The sequence below is a fragment of the Notothenia coriiceps genome, unplaced genomic scaffold (assembly GCF_000735185.1).
Source record: "Notothenia coriiceps isolate Sejong01 unplaced genomic scaffold, NC01 NC01_scaffold00017713, whole genome shotgun sequence".
NCBI classification, from domain to species: Eukaryota; Metazoa; Chordata; class Actinopteri; order Perciformes; family Nototheniidae; genus Notothenia; species Notothenia coriiceps.
In genome coordinates, this window is record NW_011350414.1 from 187,351 (window position 1) to 209,586 (window position 22,236).

Genomic DNA, 22,236 nt, shown 5'->3' on the forward strand with positions numbered 1-22,236 from the left:
CATTATAGCGTGGGGAGATCTGCCAACCCTCTCAATGCCCCATTTTCCTTTAAAAGTTCAGCTTCCAAAAAAGTGAGAGAGGGAGTGCGGGCTGAGGGAGGAAGACTTGGTCTCTTCACTGTTGCCGGAAGCAAAAAAAGGACCTTTAAACAAGTCGGCCTTAGGCCCAGATAGAAAAACAGTCTCTTTCAAAAGTGGGTCCACTCTGCAAGAGATAGCAGGAAAAGAGGACAGCAGTTCCGAGCCCTCCGTCTACCGCAGTCTGGCCTCAGATGCGCCCATGTCCAGCAGCAAGAAGTCAGAGAGACGTCTGCGCCAAAGTCCCGAGGTGCGTCCTTCAGCGGCCAAACTTGCAGATTGGGTTACGCTTAAAAAAACAACTCCCCGAAATAATATGAATAACTCGATAAAAAATGCTGGACGGGAGAGTTGATGCAAAGTAAGTTCTGTTTATATTATTTTTTCCGTGTGCAACCCTTGCAGTCGGGCAGCTTCTGTCTCCAAAACGTGTCCAAAAGCGGCTGTCTCCCGCGCCGCGCGTCCGATCTGTTTTACCCTCGTATCTCTCTCTCTCTCTCTTTTCCTCCCTCTCTCTCTCTCTCTCTCTCTCTCTCCTCTCCTCTCTCTTGTTCCAAACACACACACGCGGAGTTACACACAAACGGGGGGACACCCCTGGTCCCTCGCCGCCTCCTCCTCAAAGCTGACGAGATGAAAGAGCAGCTTGCGTTTTTCGCTTCTTCAGATCGCGGCAGCCTCGCAGATAGCAGAATGCCTGCACAGCGACACGTCGTCGTTCCGGGCTTTCGCCGCTGCTCGGTGCGTAAAATGGAAGCTTCTCTCTCCTTGCGCTCCGGCAGATAGCTCACACTTCCCTCCCCGAAAAAATATCAGCCATTAAATAGCTCACCTCAGCAGTCCTGTTTACACACAGACACACACACACACACACACAGAGAAAAACAATAGACCAGGAATTAGGGCAGTTGTTTACAGTGAAGGTGGGGGTGCTTCAGCCGGCAGCGTGGAACTGAATCATTAGGTAAATTATTAATAAAGCGAGCGGTGTGCAGTCTGTCGCGGAGAGAGTGGAGCGGCCAGGGGAGCAGCTGGGGCTTTGGGAGAATTAGGAGGACCAGGGGCTAAATCACGGACGGCGGGGATTAGGGCTGCACTGGCTCCTACCTACCGCCTGCATGTACTGTAGGCTGAGAGAGGGGCACTGTGGGCACGACCCGAGCCTCAGTTTGATTTCCGTAGTTTTCAATGGCACAATCTGGAGCAAAGATCAAGATAATAAAAAGAAAGGTTCATGGGTTTTATGAGTTAATTTAAGGATATACGCTGTGCCAGCGATCTCTCCGGTTCCATGCAGCTGATCACATTCACCAAAATTAAAAATATAAGAATCATTTGTCAGATAGCAGTGTAACCCCAGAAGTTAATATGAGGGGGTTCATGGGTTTTTTGAACTGACTGTACTTAAGTTAAATGTAGTCTGTTAATACCGTTAGTCGAAATGGTGGGTAACGGTAATGGCAATGATGGAATAGCACCACTTTAAAGCTGTTTTATATAAAACACTTCACTTACACAGATTTATTGTCACAGTGTCGCCCAACAGAATGACGCAGTGAAGCAACAGGATTACATGTGGCTGAGATTGTACAGACTACAGACATATTGGGAGCTATTAAAAGGTCTGACTTTTGGGAAATAGCTGGAGAGCTCAAAATGTGCTGTTTCTTATAAAAGTGCTGATAGTTGTTGGAGACTATAGAGGCCAGGAGCAGCAGAAGCCAGGAGCAGCAGAGCCTTCCAAGACAACAGAAAGACAAGACATGTAGACATGATCTGTGGTTAGTTAGGAGAAGGGCCAAAGGAAGTTCAAAATGTTAGTGGAGTTTTCAATTACATCAGTGAGTAATTTAAAAAACCTGTCCTTTCCCTGGCATCACGACCATAAAGCTACGTTTTGATTTAGTGGCCAAGACGGACCTGCGCTTAGGGGAATGGCGCAAAAAAAAAGAAAATAGCAACAGAAAATGTCATCAAATAACCCCAAAACGAAAAAACACTACTACTTTTTCTTTACCATGATTAACTAAAATATAAAAACAGGTTGAGAGCCGATCGTGCAGCACTTGTTTGTACATCTAAAAGGCTAATCACGTTTGTGTTCTTTTTACGTTAGGCCCTGCTTCACAAATTGAAAACTAGGCTTTAACCCAAAAAAAACACTATATATTTTCGCTAGTTTGGTTAAGTAAAATTGATTATTGTTCTCTCAGCATAGAGCGGTTGTATATCTGCATGTACAATGTATTTATTTAAAGTTGTGCGTGTGTCGTTATCCGCCTCTTTCTAAAATCAGACGTCTAAGGACATTCCTCCAACATGACGGTTTATCAATAATTAAATGTTGACCTCCCCACACATTTGGCCACATCAATTATTCATTTGTAATTGAATTTGTGATTTAAGTTTTAGCCTAATTTTATTATCCTATGTACCACGACAGTGTATCTATGGTGGGACGAAGTGAGGATTTTTTGCGTTTTAAAAATTAATTAGAGGTGACGGAGGCCGGGTGGCCCATTTCAACAGCAGAGCTCAAGTCGTTTTTACTTATCATTTTACTTATGTGAGAGACTTTGGAATATATTTCGATTTTATTTTGAACATTTTTATTTCTTAATATATCTTATTCATTTCTTAAACAAATATGACTACATGAAATAGCATACGTTCAAACAATAGTAGCCTATAGTATACATTTTTGGGTGGAACGTAGCCCATCAAATCCGAAAATTGTGAATTTGTATTGTTTTAAAAATCATTGTTATCTTCTGCAGATGTGATTATAGTAAGATTAACTCTGGTCATTAGTTGGGATATAAAACAAACTAGGCTACAAGTTGTTGTAGTGATACATTATATATTGATAAATGATGAAACAATTACTGGGTGGGTGAAGGGATGAACGTTAATACGAAAAATGATCACTTTAACACGAAATATTAAAAAACCTATAACCATCAAAAGCACTGATAGTAGTCAGTGAAAACAAATTACACACACAATAATAATAATAATATTAATATTAATAATAATGATTCTGAACATAATACAGCCTAATCCATACTCTTACAGGTGATGTTTTACTGATTGAATGAGATCAGCTTTAAGCAGTTGTATAATGTTCACAGATTATACCATGACCTTCCGAAATGTTTTTTTTTTGTTTTTTGGTTTGATTGTTAATTCTGGTGACTTATTACAGATGCTGATGACTGGGAGGCTCACACATGCCCGACGGCCTGTTTGGAGAATGACCAGTCGATTGGAAAAATACCAAAGTGTTCCTCTAAACCCCAAATAATCCTACTACACGATTTTTTTCCTAACCTTTAATTAATTTACAAATAACAGTGTGAACAGATAGAGCGCACAGTGTACTCAGCACGAGATACTAAAGCCCGGAAGTTGCAGAAGGCCACACAGACTTCCTGCAAATTGCAGGTACCAAAGAGAAAGAAAGGATAAAATCGAGCAAGTAAAAAATCTGCATCAAAGTTTTCCATTGGAAAATCGAAAAGAACCTTACAACCACAGTCCGGCGGTTTACTGTTATACAAACTGATCACATTTTCAGTTGGAGGCTTTTTTTTCATTAAAAAAAGGCCCGCAAACACATTTAAAAAAAGAAAAACAAGCAGGGCAAAAAATACATCTTGCCCGTTACCAGCATTTACCTGCAAAACACACCCTTGGGGAAAGTGCGCAGAAAACTAACTAAGACAAACAAATTGTCCAATAATAACAAAATGTCACATAATCGCGTTATATTATTAATAGGATACAATTATCACTTGGAGGATTTTCTAAGAATATGCCCACAATTAAAACAGTATCACACGTTGAACTGCATTTCAATTTACAATAAAATCGCGAAATCCCTATTAATTATTAAAGTATGGACTACAAAGTGTGAAGTTGTTTGTTAAAACGAGTATAAGGTTTCATTTAAACCCAAGGCCTTTTTCATTGAATTTGCTAATGAACAATCTGCACACTAAATCATTAATGCAACTAGAGGAAACATTTGTTTTTCAATGTGGCTTAAATAATAATTTATACTCCCTTGTCCTGATGCTGATGCACCATATGCTTATAGCAGTTGACCTCCTTTCAAATAGGCAATCATTCCCATGTTTTTTCTTAAAATAATGTTGATGAAAATGTGGTCTGCTTGTCTAAAATCTAACTTGATCCTCCTAAAAATGAAACCATTTGGGTTTACAACATCTAAACCACCACCACTGTTTATATGGCTGTATTTTGTGGAAACTCTGACACAACAATAAAACCACTCAAATGTTTTTTTTGGCATAAACCCTTTAATTATATTATCAAAACAAAAGAAAAAAGAAAAAGCTCTTTTAAAGTTTCTTGGAAGAGAATCTAAAAAAAATCAGAAAAATGAATTCAATTGAGATGTTCTGAAAGTTACAAAAACAAACTGGAGGAAATTAGTTGGCATGCATCGGCTCTGATCATGTAAAGCAACCTAAAAGCGTCAATTAGGCAGAGCTTTGGGTAAATAAAAGCCCTGAGCGGTGTATCTCACCACAGACCCTCAAACCAGCCATTAGTGCAGACCACAACGCCTCTGATAGCACACTGTTTTAAGACCCAGCATTATGTGGGCAATAAGTTCCACAAACCTCACTGCGAGAGGAGAAGAGCACTAGACTGGCAAGTTCAGACAACATGCAGAAAAGAAGAAAATACCCTCAAAACTACAGTATTTCTTTTAAATATCCCTGGTTGGAATATAACTTCAATCTGCGGTCGACATGTTGAAAACTAATTATCATAGGTGAGACCAGGTGATAAATGGCTGGTGATGAATTGTAGCAGATAAATATTCCCTTATCAAAGATGGACTTGGCACAGACTCATGTTTAAAAGTTCAGAGGGAGAGCCATGTGAACTTTAACCAACAGGAACAGATTTCATCAAATAAATGATTAAATATTGAAGCGTTTAAAAAAGGTTATACAAAGAATCATCTCTGATCTTTTTTAAATAGTTGGCTTTTAAGAGATTAAATCATTCAAACAGCTGTTTGGCTCACTCCTCTATAGCCCTTTAATTGTCGTTTCTGGATTCTCGACGCTCTGATTTGTGAAATGATTTCTTATCACAAGTGAGGATGGTGACACGTGAAGCAATAGCTGAGGGTAAGAAAAAGGCAAAAATCTCTGTAAGACTAAACAATACTCCTTAAAACAATCTAAAACAGCCGAAAACAAGGGATAAGTAAATCTCAGCTCACACAGCTTCATTGACAAAATGCAAATATTCTATCTACAATTTTACCAATGTAACTACCATGTCCTTACAAGATATCAAAAGGAGCTTTGAAGGGTCTTCAAAAAGATGTACAAAATAAAGAAAAGCAAATTAAGAAGAATTTAGTGACTAATATACCTAAATGATAAGCCACATTTTAGTCCATGCCATCAGGAACACTACAAAGCTACAAAATAGTACACTCAAAATAAAAAGCAAAGGCCTCAGTCCTGCTGCCACTCACTCCAGTAACACCACTGACTCCCAGCATGCTCTCACTGCCCTCTGCTGCAGTGATGTCAAAGGAAAATTAAATATTCCACCTTTAACAAAATATATACTCTGCACCATGACCATATGTAGAGCTCAGTGGAACAATTTTTTCTCTCAACAATCTTCATTCCTCTCCCCGCTGAAAGAAATGGCCCGGAGAATTCTGCGTCTCTCTGCGAAAAGTGCATTAGGCGGAGGGGAAAGGAAAGGAAAAAACAAGGCTCTTTTTGTCTGCAGCAGCCGAGGTTTTATCCCTGCATTGCCGAGTGTTGTCTAGCATTACAAATCTCAGGCCGGGCCTGGATGGACACAGGAGGGCTCTGCTGGCCTGCTCTCACTGTCTGCTGCCTTTACACTCTGCCATGCAAATAAACCCAAATGAGAGAGCAGCTGAGGAGGGAGAGCGAAGGAGATTGAGGGTTTGTTGGAGGGAAAAAAAGATGGAAGGAAGGAAAGGGGTGAGGATAGGGCGGCTGTAAAAAGGAAATGAAGAAATGTATGTGGAAAGTAAGGAAGGAAGGAAATGGTTGGTCTGAAGTAGTTGCATAGGACAAAAAGAGAGAAAAAATCTGTGTGTGTTTGAGACAGAAAGAAAGAGAAAAAGAGTGGGTACTAACCGGCCGTTGGAGGGGTGAGGAATGCCCGGCCCTGGCACAGGAGAGTGGGACGGAGGGTGGAGTATGTTCACATTGCTGCTGCCAGCTGAGCACATTCCCAACACACAGTCATGGAGACTTTTTAACCTACAGATACAGAAGCAGCAGCAGCACAAGAGTTTTCTCACTGAGGAACAAAAATACAGGACCTACTGTAGGATTTATTTTCTGAAGCGCTGTAGAACAAGGCCTCTAAAATGACTCAAAGTGATGGTAAAAGTCATCTGCAGGGGGCAAAACAGAAATGTAGAAGATATATTATTTTATTCAGATTCTTTTTTGGGACATTTTTGTCTTTTTAATTCAGAGCTTAACAGCAGATGTAAACAGAAAGTAGACGGGAAACTATGAGAGTCCACATATTTTCTGATAAGATAGAGGTAAAAAAAAATGTTTTACTTAAAAAACGAGGGTTATCTACTTCCTTTAGTAGTGTTTAAATAGTTTGAATACATTGCACATATTGGCAGGTATAGCAATCTGTTTGACATATTGTATACATCATCTAAAACACATTCCTGACAGCATCTTTTAAAGTCTTTATAAAAGACATGAATTGGCTAAATAATATTTTCATTGATTGTATGAAAATGTCAAATATATATTTTAAATGTCTTCTAGTTAAATGTAAATAATAAAAACATGTGTGTATCAGCTAATAATTTGGAAAATTACAATTTAGAGGTACTTTTATTTTACTATAGTACTCTTTTTTTATGCTACTTTACACTTCTTTGTCACAATGTACTTTTTACTCCAAAACATTTATCGGACAGACACTAGCTACCGGGCATATTAATATTTGACATAATTAACTTTTGATTATTTTATACAATACGATAATATATTGTTATAGACTAAACTACCGAACCGTATACAGCTACTGCCTTGCCAATATACAATATTAAAATGCTGCTCAAATGTATATATTTGTACAATATAATACACTAATTTATCTTTTTACTTTAGCTAATAATACTTTTGACAATGAGTGTTGTTACATTGTAATATTTATTTAAGCACAAGGAACTAAATACTTCTTTCCCCACTGTTCACATTACTTCAATGTTTTGATGAGTGGTAAACCACACTGATAATGAAAAAAAAAACGTGAAGAAAATGACGAGCCGTTTGTCTTTCTAATAATTATTCAATTTTCCTAGAATTTCTCTGAGGGGTGTAATACGTGCACAAGTGTCTTGTCTTTCACTCAATGGTTTATCAATAGCTAACATTAGGCTCAGCTTTGATAACACACACATGCACACACACACAGTTTAACTGATAAAGCATGAGCTACATTTTGAATCAGATATTTCATATAAAACAAATGTCGACAGCAATCCAACATTTGTTTTATTTAATGACATTTAAGTACTGTTAAAAGTATAACTATGCAACTATTTTTATATTTAAGTACAGTGCAGAGAATCTGTATTTTAAAAGTTAAACAAATAATTGATGACTCAAAAGTTATGGTCAGATTAACCATTTAAGAAGAGAATTCTTAGATGCAGCCCTAGTATAAAATAATAATGATAATATTTGCATCATTGTATATTCTTTTTGTTGTATTATTCTCATTAATATTATTGTATACTGTTAAGAGATTCATAACTTATTGAACACACAACCTGCTCTCAAGGACACAAAGACACACTGCGGCCTGTATTTGTGTGACACTCCCTGACATCATTTTTCTTTGTGTCGCTAACAGTTAGCAAACGTGACCTGATGTGAGGTCAGCTAAACTGCAGCACACACAGCGGCCATTGTGTCTCCGCTTCTCCACCCACTCTGAGCGGGCACCACTTCAGCACCGACGGGGTTTGTTTTGGGCCGGGCAGGTCCAGTGTAAAAGTGAGTTCGTTTTATGTTAGGGTGGAGAGGAGGAGGGCGGTTGAATGGAGGTTGTGTGTGCATGTGTGTGCATGTGTGTGTGTGTGTGTGTGTGTGTGTGTGTGTGTGTGTGTGTGTGTGTGTGTGTGTGTGTGTGTGTGTGCGTGCGTGCGCGGTGGCGTGTGCGTGTGTGTGTGTGTGCATGTGTGTGCGTGTGTGTGCGTGTGTGTGCGTGTGTGTGTGTGTGTGTGTGTGTGTGTGTGTGTGTGTGTGTGTGTGTGTGTGGGTGTGTGTGTGCGTGTGCGTGTGTGTGTGTATGTGCTCCCCCAGGAGAAAAGAGGACTCCTAATCTGTTTTCCTGGCTCTTCTTTAAAGGGAGAGCAAGACACACTAGAGGCTCCCTCTGATCTGCTGCCCCATCCATCCCTCACTTTCTCTCTCTCTCCTCCATCCCTCCTTTCCTCGCCTCCATCATCTGTCTCTCGTTCCCTCTGCTTTTAGCCCTCGTTTTCTCGGCCCCCCGTCCCTATGCTCTCTCATCTGTTGTGTTGGCCCGCTCTGGTCTTTGTATGGCGACAGCCCCATCTCCAGATACTGCCTAAGAGCTCTGATTCCACTTAATCGCTCAGTTTTTTATTAGTTTTCCCTCGCAGGGTATTTTGTGTTCTGAATTGCGTTTATCTATTATGCTGTTTCAGATTTATTGCTTTAGGAGGCAGACTGTGTGGCACACTACCCACCAATACGGTACACGATGCTGTGATCTCTCTACGTCTGCCCCTCTTTATGCCTGTCTGCTTTCATCCCTTCAAAATTAAATGAACAAATACACAAGGAGGATCCTGTGCCACACTCGCTCACTCATACTTTTTCTCTTTTACTTTTGTATTAGTTTTCTTTTATTGGGAGTCTCAAGCTCTCGGCTGCATTTATTTAGCATGCAGCAAAGACCACAGGGGAAGCGTGTGTGGCAGCAATTTTTCGGATTGGTACTCTTCTCTTGGATCCATCTGTCCTGGCATCATTTGCGACTCATTGCTTTACTTTTCCAATTTCACAAAAAAAAATGAAACTCACAGGTATGGGTTCCTCTGTGAGCACAGATGTCTGCCTTTGAAAGATTTTCTGAGATTAGCAGAATACTTAAAGCGGCTTAGTAATGACTGTGGCACCTTTAAATGACATTGTGTTCTGAAAGGGCAAAAATATACGGTTTAATATTCATTAATTGTGCGCTATTAAGGATTTGTAGCAAACAAACACTGATGCTCAGGTCATTTTGTCGCCATGGATTTTCCAATCAGTCTGAACTGTTTATTTCTACTTAACCACAAGACATGGCAGGCATTCTCAAAATATTTTTGCCCCAAAATGGCGGCATACCATCCCGGCCCTCCATTTTGTTCTCTCACTGACTCGAGTCTGGATCCTGCACCTGACTTGTTGGACCAGTGTTTGCATTTGAAAATACCCTCTCTCGTGCCCCGCTGTTACTATGCATGCCTCTTCTAGTTATTGGTGACCACGAGTGTCGTTAACCTGCTGCACCAATGGGAAGGCCTGCTCTGACTGATGTCCCCTCCTTCTCCACTCTGCTTCCAGGGGCTTCCTGTGACCGGGGGGGAAACATGGGCGCTGGCCATCACCTCGACCGAATCCAGAACCAAATGAGATGGAGACTCTGAGACACAGAGGGATAGAGGAAATAGAAACAGAAACAAAGAGTGAGGGAGGATGCAATAAAATACATTTGATTTCCTGAAATGATAATCAAGACAAAAAAACAAAAACATGTAGACGACCATGTGGACAGAAATAGCTAATTTTTAAGATGATAAAAGACAAAAAGAAATATCAATATTCATGACCCTGTCCCTTCCATCCAAATTCAGCACCCTCCCTTCTCCCTCCCCACCCAAATCCTCCCTCCTCCTCCTCCTCACTTCCTCTCCCCTCCATTGGGTGGCAACACTTGGTAGGGCACATGGTGAGACAGCTGTTGCAGGGCAACATGGGCATCTGTGGTGCTACATAGAGGAGAGGGAATAGTACGGGGGGTGTGGGGGGGTGTTTGTAGGGGGCGCAGACGGCATCAAGAGAAGGAGATAGTACCCAGTCTCTGTCCTGTGTACATATGTGTTTGTGTTTGAGTGTGTCCTAAAGTTTCAGGGATTATCATTGGCTTTATGGGGAGAGGTGGAGAGGTGTTTTGGGGACAGACAAGAGAGAGAGAAGTGTGAGAGAAGGAACAAGAAGGCATCTCTTCTTCTTCTTCTACTATGCCAAGCTGTTGATGAAAAGTAGCACCTGTCCTCAAAGCTATGACAGAACCAACATTACCATAAGAACACTGGGATGGGCCGCTCTAAGATGAGTTACTGCCACACACACACACACACACACACACACACACACACACACACACACACACACACACACACACACACACACACACACACACACACACACACACACACACACACACACACACACCCAACCACACACACACACACACACACACACACACACACACACACACACACACACACACACACACACACACACACACACACACACACACACACACTCTGTCTTTCACACACATACGCATACTACAACCCCCCCCCTCTCTTCAGAGGGAATGGGCGTTTTCCCAGGGTTATTATCACATGCCAGGTGCCCCCCCCCTCTCCCTTCATATACACTCACATACACCTCACCCCCACCCATTCCTCTCCCAGTACCTACCATACACCCTTGCCATTTCTCTCTCCCCCAAAGCGCCAGCGCAGCCCCACCTCATGGTGCCAAAGTGGGCAGCCTCTGCCTTGGCGTAGCCTGGGCCTTCTGGTGCCCTAGATAGCTGTGTGTGTGTGTGTGTGTGTTTGTGTGCGTGTGTGTTCGTGAGCACTGGCCCAGCTCTGTGCGGACACAGCCAGCCCTTTAAACTGTGTCAAGGCTCCAGATGCTGGGAGAGACTGGGATTAACACAGGCGTTTGTATACAGACACATACGTACAAACAGATATTCTCTCAGCCCATATATTGCATCATACTTTACATGTTTTGACCAAATCCTGAGTAAGTGTTATGGATAAGGAAATGTAAAGGGATGATAGGGAGAAAATCAAATATGGCAATATTGTTGACCAAATATCTTGATATAGCAGTGATATTGTAGGGTATATTATTGGTGCTTTCACAAAATCTTAACAAAATGGCTTTCTTGATTAATAATCATAGGTTATTTGGATACAATGCTGATGAAAGTGTGTACTTGAACAGACTTGTAAGTTCAGAAACACATCACTTTACTGTTATGTATTGTTTAAAAGCTGTAAAAGACACTTATACCTTATTACAACCAAAATCTAGGACTGTATCTAGTCTCATATTCCAATTTCATAAAATATAAATGTATTGTCCAGCCAAGGAACAAAACACAATACTTGTGCTTGCTTTATAATGCTTTTAGAAATAAATTCACTTTCAGAGCAGCACACAGCTACCCTTATACGGACCCTTTTTTTATAGTATTAATAAAAAAAGAACAGATCAAACACAGAAATATACGAAACCTGATACAAAGGTATCAGAGATCCGATGACGAACAAACAGACCCTGGCAGTGCTGAGATGATTCACTGATGCCAACACTGCACCTCAGAAAGTGCTTTTTGGATTAGGCAGACAGAGAAAAGGACCTCAGAGACCTGACATACACACACACACCCCAGTGTCCGTACACTAGCCCTTTAGCAGCATGCCACTACCCTGAGGGCATGAATGCACACGGTCACACACACACTGATATGCAAAGACACACACGAATACCAACCAAGTGTCCACCTACTGTTTCTTTAGTAGCGTGCCACTGCCCTCAGGGTGTGCACGTTTACACACAAAAATACATTCACACAGACACACACATTCCACTGGTGATACTGACATCACCGCAACTGAACTCATTGAAAAAGGACTGAAGTGATGTGAATGATAGCGAATTACCAAGACAGTCCCCCGCGAACTAGCAAAGGCTACAGACTGCTAATTACAAGTATGCAAGCATGTGTGTCCAAGTGTGTGAAAAAGAGAGTGTGAGGGAATGTTTTCTTGCAGTGCTCTCTCTCTCTCTCTCTGTCTTGCTGAGCAGTAGTTATGGTGCCAGTTATGGAGTGTTTGCCATTGCAGGGAGCTGCTTTGGCACCGTGCCCTAATTTAGGCGAATTAAAAAGCACTAGACAGGCCCCTTTGTGGCACCGTGCGCCCGCTTTAATCTCCCCACGCCTCAGCGGGCACCCACAGCACCAGGAGTGGGCACAGTGCCCACATGACCCCAGGCAATATGGAAATCGCCACCAAAAATCCTAACTAAGCACCGAGCCCTGCCCCTGGTGCACAGTGTACACAGTACACACAGACATGCGCAAATCGATGCTATCACACACACTCGCCCACATGGTGCAAGGGGTACAACACCCAGCTCACAATGGTGTTCTACTCACACACAGTTACTTACACATTAAAAACATGAGAAAAGTAATTGCAGGCTGTTCACATACAGCAGTTACATCTCTGAAATACACACATACAAACACACATGTGGTAGTTTCAGGGCGCAGCAGCATGAAATGAAATACACACGCTGTTGTCCCTGTTGTACACAAACTCACACATTCACTTTTCCAGTCATCCAAAGTTAGTGTGTGTTCTTTTTGAAGTGTAGGTGAGTGTAATGCTTGTCATGAGGTCATCCATCAGGGCTAATGAAACAGGCAGACCCTGACACCGTCTCACTGGGCAGCACCGCTGGCGCCACAAGCTAACTCAAGGAGAAATGGACTGATTTAATTACACAGCAAAAGCATGTACACACACACACAGGCACACTCACTCACACATAAACACACCTGAGCACATGTACACAGAGAGAACATGCCATGAACACATGCACACACACATACTTTGCATACAGGTACATAATGACTTTGCAATCCCCTACAGAAATACACACATTAAAAAGCCAAATGTAAGAGCGCACACAAACGACTCGCACACACACACGACTTGCAACACTCCATCAAAAATGTCCATTAGCCACTTCTTGCCAAAACCAAGGCCTGCCAGCTAGCCAACTGGTGCAACCTTTTAAAGTAGATGAAAAAATATGAATTCAACATGGATGTTAACCTTCGCTGGTAAAAAAGAACTGACTGCACCATCATGGTGATAATGAGTTGAGGTGGACGTGTTATCGGTAAAGAAAAACTCATTGAAGGCACCATTAGCGAGCAGGCTGCGCCACCACACTGCAGGTTCACAATGTTCCCTTCCCTAAAACAAAGACCCACTTTGGCCCTGGAACAGGACGCACTCCCATGCCTCTCTCTCTCTCCCTCCCTGTCCATTTGTCTCCCTACTGGTTTCACTTAATAAGCTTCAAAGGTTTCTGGGCAACGTGGCTTTCAAAAAAAAAAAAAAGTTACCATGGCATTTTTTTGGCACAGGGCATCTTCCCTCTTGCTGAGGATATGGGGTTGCCATGACACCGATGGGCACCTTATAAAGCATACAATTGTATAAGTGTGTGAGTGTGTGTGTGTGATGGACATTTTGTGCCAACCTCGGCTAAATGCTTAGACACTGGTAGGAAACCCAGGACAGCGGGAAAGCCGGTGACAGAGTTCAACTTTAAGCGCCAACTCAACTCAGACCACTATTCCCCCAATAACATAGAAACAAATAACCATCACAGTTCTTCAACATCCATGATGATGTTTTAAAAAAAATAGTTGTGTCAGTCCAAAACACAAAGGTATAGTTCAATATAAGACAAAATCTCAGTTTTGAGACTGAAAACAGAATTTTGCCAGAATGAAATACGATTAGTCAATTATTAAAAATACATGACGATTGTTTTTGGTACGGCGTCGTTGCAGCTCTACCTCCAACACACACAAATGCACACACTACTCTATTCTTTTACTATATTCTGTTCTCCTCGATGGATTTAATCCTACGGTTTTAATATTCTTTAAACTGTGTATCTGTGAACATAAAATAAAAAAAGCCTTTTTTTATTTTATGAACAATTATTCAATAATAAACTCAACAACAAAAGAACTGGGAGTAAACAGCATACATGCTTTTTCTCAAAGAACACTCTGTGTTTGTTTTGGTTAAACTTACCCCAGAGGCCCAAATCCAAATGCTAACTTTAAAATTGGCTTTGGATTTACACTGATGGTTAATGTTTTCTTGCTGGCATCTTTCTTTGTCCTTGCTAATGTCTGTGTGTGTGCATTTATTTAGTGCAATCCCATCCAAAGTAATTAACAGTAAGTGCAGAAGTAACTTGAAATAACTAATCAGCAGAATACACAATTAAAGAATGTGAAGGTATGAGCCACAGCCACATCCAAGGCTAATCATATTCTGAGTGTGTCTTTTGTATAAAAGTAATGACTGAAACTATAATCCTGTTTTCTCCCTGGTAGTCCAATAGTCCCTTGACCTCAAAGTTGTATTTGTGTAGTGAAACAACAGTTTTGTTTCAGCAGTCTCTGCAATTGAGGCTCCACTAATGTGAAATGAGTTTGAGCCGTGAACAACTGCAGCATGTTCCTAAAGTTGGCCAACTCTTCGCACACAGAGTTTGAATAAGGGCCGAATGACCAAAGCCCTTTCTTCCTTTTTTCATTTTTACATTTCTACTTTTTCCAGTAAAGGCGAGACACGTGCTTTGGTTAATTCTTACTTTCTATTCAATCCAGTAAAAACTAAAAACATCATGATCTTAAAAATAATAATTATGGTAAAAAAAGAAAGGAAAATTAAACACTAATTGACGATATTTAATCTTATCAGTTTGTTGGTTCATTTTGTAATTAGGAAAAATAGGGTTGCTTCAATTTTAGGGAATTAAAAATAAAACAAAAAAATCATGGTTTACATTTTGTACGATCTTGTTATTTTCATGGCTAAATTGTAAAAATAAATGTAATTTGGGCTCTACATCCTCTCATACATTCATCAGTGCAGTCGTATGGACAGGGCCTCTAGTGGCCTCTAGTGGTTTGTGTATGATGTTACTATGATGGTACAGATCCACGGGACCCTGCACATGTACTAAAGCCATACTAGTACAGTACTTATTATAAACATCATACACTACATATGAATCATCAGCAAAGCTCTAGCAGTCAGTATTAACAAGTATCAACAACAACCATATTATATTAATAGGAAACTTTACAGTATATGTTTCACCGGGTTTTGCTTTTCGTAATGATTTACATGTAATGAATGCCTATACCCAAAATCTACATCCAAATGTAATTTGAGATGAGTTTTTTCTTTTTTTGTTGATATTGTTCTGGAGCTGTTTTACCACCTTTGTCAGCTATACAAACTGAACTACAACAATACAATTGTTTATGTGATGACATTAACTGTGTATCACATACGAATGCACATCCCAATATAGAACAAATATATACAATTGTATTTATGAAATATTTATCGAACAGGAAAAATAATATGTCAAAATATTAAATCTGCTGAAAAAAACGTTGCTTCCTTTTTATGCCGTGCACACTTTTTTATACTTAAATTGTTATATAAGGAGCAACACATAAGGTAATGGACTGAGCTCATAACAAAACAAAGAGAGCTTTTCTATTTAGGGAGAAAACTAAACCTTTCTGTGCATATCCCGAATGGTGATATACTATAAGAAACCTGGATATAACAAACAAACAGCAAGTGTTTGTAATTAGGTTGAAAAATAAATAAAAAACAGAATGAAAACAGTTAAACCTCCCGAAAATTCCGTTATTCAAAACAAAATTTTAAATGTTGCATCAGAGAAAGACCTTATCTTCCATACCAGAAGATCAATCATGTGCAGTGTAAACGGCACACCGGGGATAAGACGAATCAGCGTTTAAATATTAATTTAATATAACGATAATTAATAATGAATATAAAATGTTTTCCTCTGTGTTTGTTCAATTTGTTCTTTGTCCATTGAGTTGATTGTTATTATTTTATTACTATTTCAAAGCTTAGTGTGACCTTTCTCAACCACGACCAGCTTGGACTGAAAAAGTCTGCTCCAGAAACACTGCATTTATAAAGACAGGATAAAATGATCTTATCAATTAGAATGATTTGAAAAACAATTGTTGGTTTACATTTTCAACTTTCCTAAAATTAAACAGTTTAACTTTTCTGGGTGAATGGTTATCTTAGATGAGACCTATAGGAGGAAAATTAGGATAGGAAACGCTTTGGGAAATAAATTGCAGTGGACATGTGCAGTCCTAATCTCTGTTTAGCTTTGTTTCACCCTAGCAATATAAAACACCCTACAGAGCTCAGGTCATATAAATTGCCCGCCCCCCAAAAAAGTCCCTCCCTGGGTCCCAGAGCATGAGTTTAATAGTTATTCCCATTAGCCCGTACAATGCCTGCAAAAATAAAATAGCTGTTTTTCTGTTGATCTGTTTACGCTCGCCTGAGGAACTTTCCAATCGAAGGAGCCAAGACTCCAGAGCAACAAAAAAAAAAAGAACACAGACCAAAAAACCTCTTTCTCTCTCCCTCACAGCCAAAGTGGACTTATTATGTTACTGATGGCTGAATTCCCAGTGTGGAATTAGGACTTTGAGCTCCGATAACGTTCCTGAATCCCAGCACGGTGCTGCTTTTACTGGTGGTGGTCACACACAGCTTTCGGTCTTGCCCTGAGCCAAACCAGCCGAGGAATTAGTCATTAATAGGGGGACAACTTCAGACGGCTACTGTTTCCCATACTGAATATAATTATACAATGATCTTTTTTTGATGTTGTGTAGGGGCTCAGAAATGTTTCTCTCTGTGTTTTTGAGTCTGTGTGAACAGTTCTCAACCAAATCTCTCCACCGTTTTCCTTCATTAATGTCAGTCTGTTCACCTGTCTCACCCTCTCTAAAGCCTCCAATCTAGAAAATATCACTTGGGTTAGCGTTTCTAAGTAACCTCCTGTTGTTTCCCGCCATTAGCAGCAGAGCCCCTTTGCCCCCGAGTTGCCATAGTAAAACAATAGTCTAGTGTGAATCTTCCAATCTCCTAAATGTTCGCTAATCTAATGAGTGCGGTGGGGATATTAAGCAGATTGCTGAGCATTACGTTTTACCATTAGAGACACGGCTACCAGCTATTTCAGCACTTCTGGGCTTTTTTCCTCCAAAGCCCCCTCCTCAAAAAATCAGATTTTACCATTATTTCTCCAGTCTGATCCTATCGGCCTGCTGCGTCTTGGGTAGATTATGATTTGGCATGAGCGAGAGTGTGGTTACTGCTGAGTGTGGGAGGAAGTGCGTGGGAGTATGTGTGAATGTACATGCATGTGTGTGTCTGCGTGTGTTTGATAATAACAAGCCAAGTTAATAAAGGGAAACAATTAGGACATAAAAGATTGACATGGCCCACAGATTTTAATACTCTCGTCTGTCTTAATGAAATCCATTCCACTATATGTGCTTCTCACACACACATATACACACCGTCATTATAGTGGTCTCATTGCTTCCCTCAGGCTCTCCTGACAGGTGTGGCTCCCACACACAGAGATAAACATTCACAAAAACACACTCACGATCACACTCACAGTCACACACACATACACACAAGGCCCTACAGGGCATTTTCCCTATCCTGGGACCGCACAATGGGCACTTTGTACACCCTCCAAACTCCCCACCCCAGCCTATACCATCAACCCCCCACTGGCTTCCAGCACATCCCTCTTTAAATGGGAGATTATGCAAATGAGCTCACACCACCGCCACACCCCACATATAAGTGATGTGCATTCAATGAAAACTATAGTCTGTCTATGGGAGCATGTATGGGAGTCAGCACATGAATGATTCTCCTCAGTGAGGGACGGATGTGGCCTAAATACACGTCCCAGGTGTTTGAAACATACAAGTATATTTCTGCCATTAATCACAAGCTGCAGTGCTTGATATGTTGGTTTTCATCATCATCTTTAATTTTTTTCTTGTTACCTCAAATATGTCTTGCAAATTTAATCTTACACCACAAAAAATATTTTTGCGGCTTGCAGGCAGATCTCTGGACTCACGGCTGAGATAATAAAAGACATTTCTCTGATCTGTAGCAGCTGTGAATGGACTGATGGAATAGCGCTTACAATATGGTGCTCGGAAAAATCTAATTTAACAAAACTCAAAAATGTGTGCCATATAAAAAGGAATCCCAGTGGTAGAAGTATCCAAACTAACAAGAAAAAAGTATTATCATTCAAAGTAAAATAAATACTCGTTATGCAGAAAAACAGACCCTATACGCGTTATATTATGTTAGGATTGTTGAACATAAATACCATAATTGTATTAGTACTATTATTTATTTTTAAAGTCGAAATATGACTGGTTGAAATCTAACTAGTTACTTAGCATAATAGATAAACGTGTAATCATTTATTTATAATGTGATCAAACTATGTTTTACCTGTAAAATAGTAATACAAAAAGAAGTATTGAAACTATAACTGTTAAATAAATATTTTTCTCTGGAAAGAGTGGCATGAAATAAAAAATATTTTCAGTACTTAAGTAAATGTAGTTGGCTACTTTCCACTACTGGTGCAAGAAAGTAAGCTTTTCCTTTATTTTGTACAAAGGAAACATAGTATATAAGTAAAAGCCCAACATTTAATATTAAGTAAAAAAAAAAAGAATACAAGTATTAGCAGTAATATGGAATTAGTATTGAAAGTAAAAGTATTCCTTATACACACAAGTCTGCTAATCACTATCATTGGTATCTATACATTATGCTATTGGATTTGAATAAGTAATGCCTTAATATGGTAAGGTAGAGCATATGGAGTATATAATATTGGGTAAATTATAGAAATGCATTGTTTTTTATAACTCATAAAAACCATGATCTAGAAAGTTACTACAGCTGTAAAATAAATAGAGTAGAGGACACCCTCGATATAAATACGACACCATGTCTCTCAGGTAAAGTCTGACAACAATGCAGCACAAGTGGTAAACAAACCATGGGGTGCCGACTCAAAGAGACAGATCTCTGTGCAGACATGACATACTGGAGATGGACATGCGCATGTACACAAACACACACCGCAGGCTTGTTATATACAGCAGTTAGGGCCGAGGTCAGGCCGGGACACAGGTTACCACAGGGTTAAAGCCTCGTGCACATGAGAAAAACAGCAGAAACAGATTTAAGAGAGAGGTGGATGCCAAGAGTGCCATCTGCTTGAGTTACCCCCCTTTCCAGTTTCCTCTCTCTCCTTTCCCATCCCTCCCCGGCTTTCTCCATCTTTGTTTCTCTGCACATTCCCCCGTTCAAATCTCCCACTAAAGCCACATCCATATTTCGTCAACAGCTAAATATTACCATTCATTATTTTTTTTCCACACTGCTCCAGCTCTGATAATAAACCAAGATAGTATGGATACAGGGATGGTTGTGGGGGTGGGGAGAGGGGGGTAAGATAAGTCCAAATCTGGCAACCGTCTCAAGTGTAATGACACCTCCATCTCTATGGAAAACCATCCCCTTTTGTCTTCACTTGCATGGGAGCTCTTTCTTTTTACTGTTTTGTTCCCAGAAAACCCATGGAACATTTGCCAACATTTTTAAGAGCTGCGAAAAGCAGGATTTTTTTCTGCTGTTTTTTTTTTAAGTCTTCCACCTCGCAGGTGTTTCTTTTTAAGGCGTGCTCGACAATGCCAAGCTCGTCTTGGCTCGTCTTGAATGCCGCAGGCCTCGGGGGGAGAGAAGAATAAAAAAAAAAACGAGGTTGGAGAATTCTTATTGATTAGCAGTTGTCGCTTCCCTTTTCTTTATCTCGCTATGGCTCTCCTTTTCTGCCTCACTCAGTCTATCTCCACACACTTTTCAAGTGTTGATAGGGGGATGAGAAACCTTTGTAGGACAGCCCAGAAAAAAGAGAGCAAAGTAAATCTTAACTATAACTTAAAACCTTCCGCTCTCTCACAGGAGGTGACAGGACTTGAAGTGCTACAGAACAAAGCTGCAGCCTAAAGTGACACTTTTTAAATATTGTCTAAAGAGTGTTTAATCATAAGACTGTTTTTTTACGAGCGCATGAAGTTCACGTGTCAGAGATTCTCAGAAAGTCCAACTTGCCCGCGGCCTGAATGTTTGGCTTTTATAAAGCTGTATCTAATTTCCCTCAGACCTTTGGGCTAAACACTGGCTTCAAAGATGCCGTCAAAACTGATTTATGACGCACGCCTACATGTAATACAGGAAATGAATCTGAATAATCAATCTTTTCTTATTCTGATGTGCTCATGTTTGTCCGATTAGCATTCTGTGGTTAATTGACACAATTGCAGCCAAAGCTCGGTTCATTAATGGTAAGACAGATTGCTGCTCGTTAGAGCCACCATGTGGTGCAAACACAAACAGCAGCCATCTTTGTGAAAAGTGAAGTTGATGACTGTGTAAGCTGTGTTTAGTCTTAACAAAATGTCATGTAAAAAGTAATAACTACAATAAGTAATAATAAAACCTTGTTATTGTTATTGTCCTTGAGAAAAAAAATGGACTTAGTTTTTTTTTAAATTAGAGAAGGGGGAGACAGAATAAACAGGTGGACTGCCAGTTAGGATCAGTGATACGCCGGCTGGATAGAAAGAAACACAGGACAAGAGGGAGGGGGGGGAGAGCTCAGATAGAGGGATGAAAAGAGGGAGCCAGGAAAGAAGTACCATCTGTTTTTTAGGGACAAGGAAGATAAAAATGTGAGCAGCGCTCTGAGGCAGAGTGTTAGTAGAGACTCAGGGTGCGAGAGGACTCTACGTACAGGGGGAGGAAACTACAAGGGGCAAGGAGAGGTAAGGGAGAAAGGGCAGATAAGAGGGAGGCAGACAGATGGAAGACAGGAAGATGAAAGAGGGAGAGTGAGTGAGAGAGTGCGACAGAGGAGAGGGGACCAGAGATTGGGCCTGGCAGCGGTGGCAGCGCACTGGGCACGCTCACATCGGGAAGGGACATGACTCGACATGCCTGCTCAGCCCAGCTGGGTCAACGCTCTGCACTGCCATGTTGTTTTGGCTTGGTGCTCTCTCCCCCCTACAAACACACACACATGCACAGACACACGCACAGACACACACACATACACAGGCGCACCAACAAATCCAGTTACCCAAAGCTCGCTCCCTCTTCTCCCTCTCCCTCTCCCTGTCTCATATCTAGACACTCACTCACAGGCAAGCGCACACAAGCTCACACCCAAAATGCCATGGTTTTGGCTAGAACCGGCCAGGCGGGCGAGGGCCCTGGACTAATGGAAACGCCAAACTCGTTACTCTAACGCTGGGTGACAAGGGCACCTTGGGCTGCAGATGTTCCTGCTGATGACAGATGGAGCCTGGCACTGCCAGGGGACAGTGGGCCAGGCCTGCGCCAGCTCCATGCCACCTGCACCCCTCCTCTGTACCCCTCCACACAAACTCAAACATGCACACACTGCCTCGCTTTCTCACTTGGCCTATCTCTCTTGAACACTGGCGCACTGCTCCCCCCTTCTTCCCCACTTTCTACCCCCACCCCCTATGTGTCTGTCTGTCTCTCTCTCAATCACTCTTCCTCTTCTACTCTCACACACACTGGCATGCTCCTCTTCCTCCTGTGCCCACTGCGAGGATGACTGTTTGTGGACAGATATCTATGACACTGGCACAATGTGTTGGATAAATTGCGCCTGTATTGGTATTGATCCTTTTACCAAACAGAACAGACTTCATGTCTATAATTCAAGAAAAGGAAATTACCTAAACTGTTTTTTTTTAGATGTCCACCGCAGCATCCTAATGAGCTTCGTATCTAAACGAGTGAGGAATGTTTGTCATGAATTCTTTCGGTGTTATCCGATGACAGAGAGTATTCCATAGCCATTTTCACTTTTGAGCAGAAAGTGGATTCCAGATCAGCTAATGCATGATGGTGACTGTGTAATGATATCATTTATCTTCATGGAAGTGGTGACAGGCTCCTGGAGGTGATTCGCAGGCCTGGCTCAAAGAGACTGT

At 41.0% G+C, this 22,236-nt stretch overlaps 1 protein-coding gene and 1 long non-coding RNA gene across 5 annotated transcripts in view; one reads left to right on the forward strand and one right to left on the reverse strand.

The window, feature by feature from the left end:
* nfixb (nuclear factor I/Xb) overlaps positions 1-374 on the reverse strand; it is a 111,215-nt gene extending 110,841 nt beyond the window's left edge. The window contains exon 1 of one of the 2 annotated variants that reach the window (XM_010777038.1): positions 1-374. In XM_010777038.1, coding sequence (XP_010775340.1) covers positions 1-3 — 3 coding nt within the window. In that variant the 5' untranslated portion in view covers positions 4-374. The other variant, XM_010777039.1, reaches the window with a different exon arrangement.
* LOC104950510 (uncharacterized) overlaps positions 349-22,236 on the forward strand; it is a 27,163-nt gene continuing 5,275 nt past the window's right edge. For 2 of the 3 annotated variants that reach the window (XR_798927.1, XR_798928.1), the window contains exons 1-3: positions 349-439; positions 8,005-8,147; positions 9,729-9,850. This is a non-coding gene — a long non-coding RNA (uncharacterized lncRNA). The remainder of the gene's footprint in view (positions 440-8,004; positions 8,148-9,728; positions 9,851-22,236) is intronic. The other variant, XR_798929.1, reaches the window with a different exon arrangement.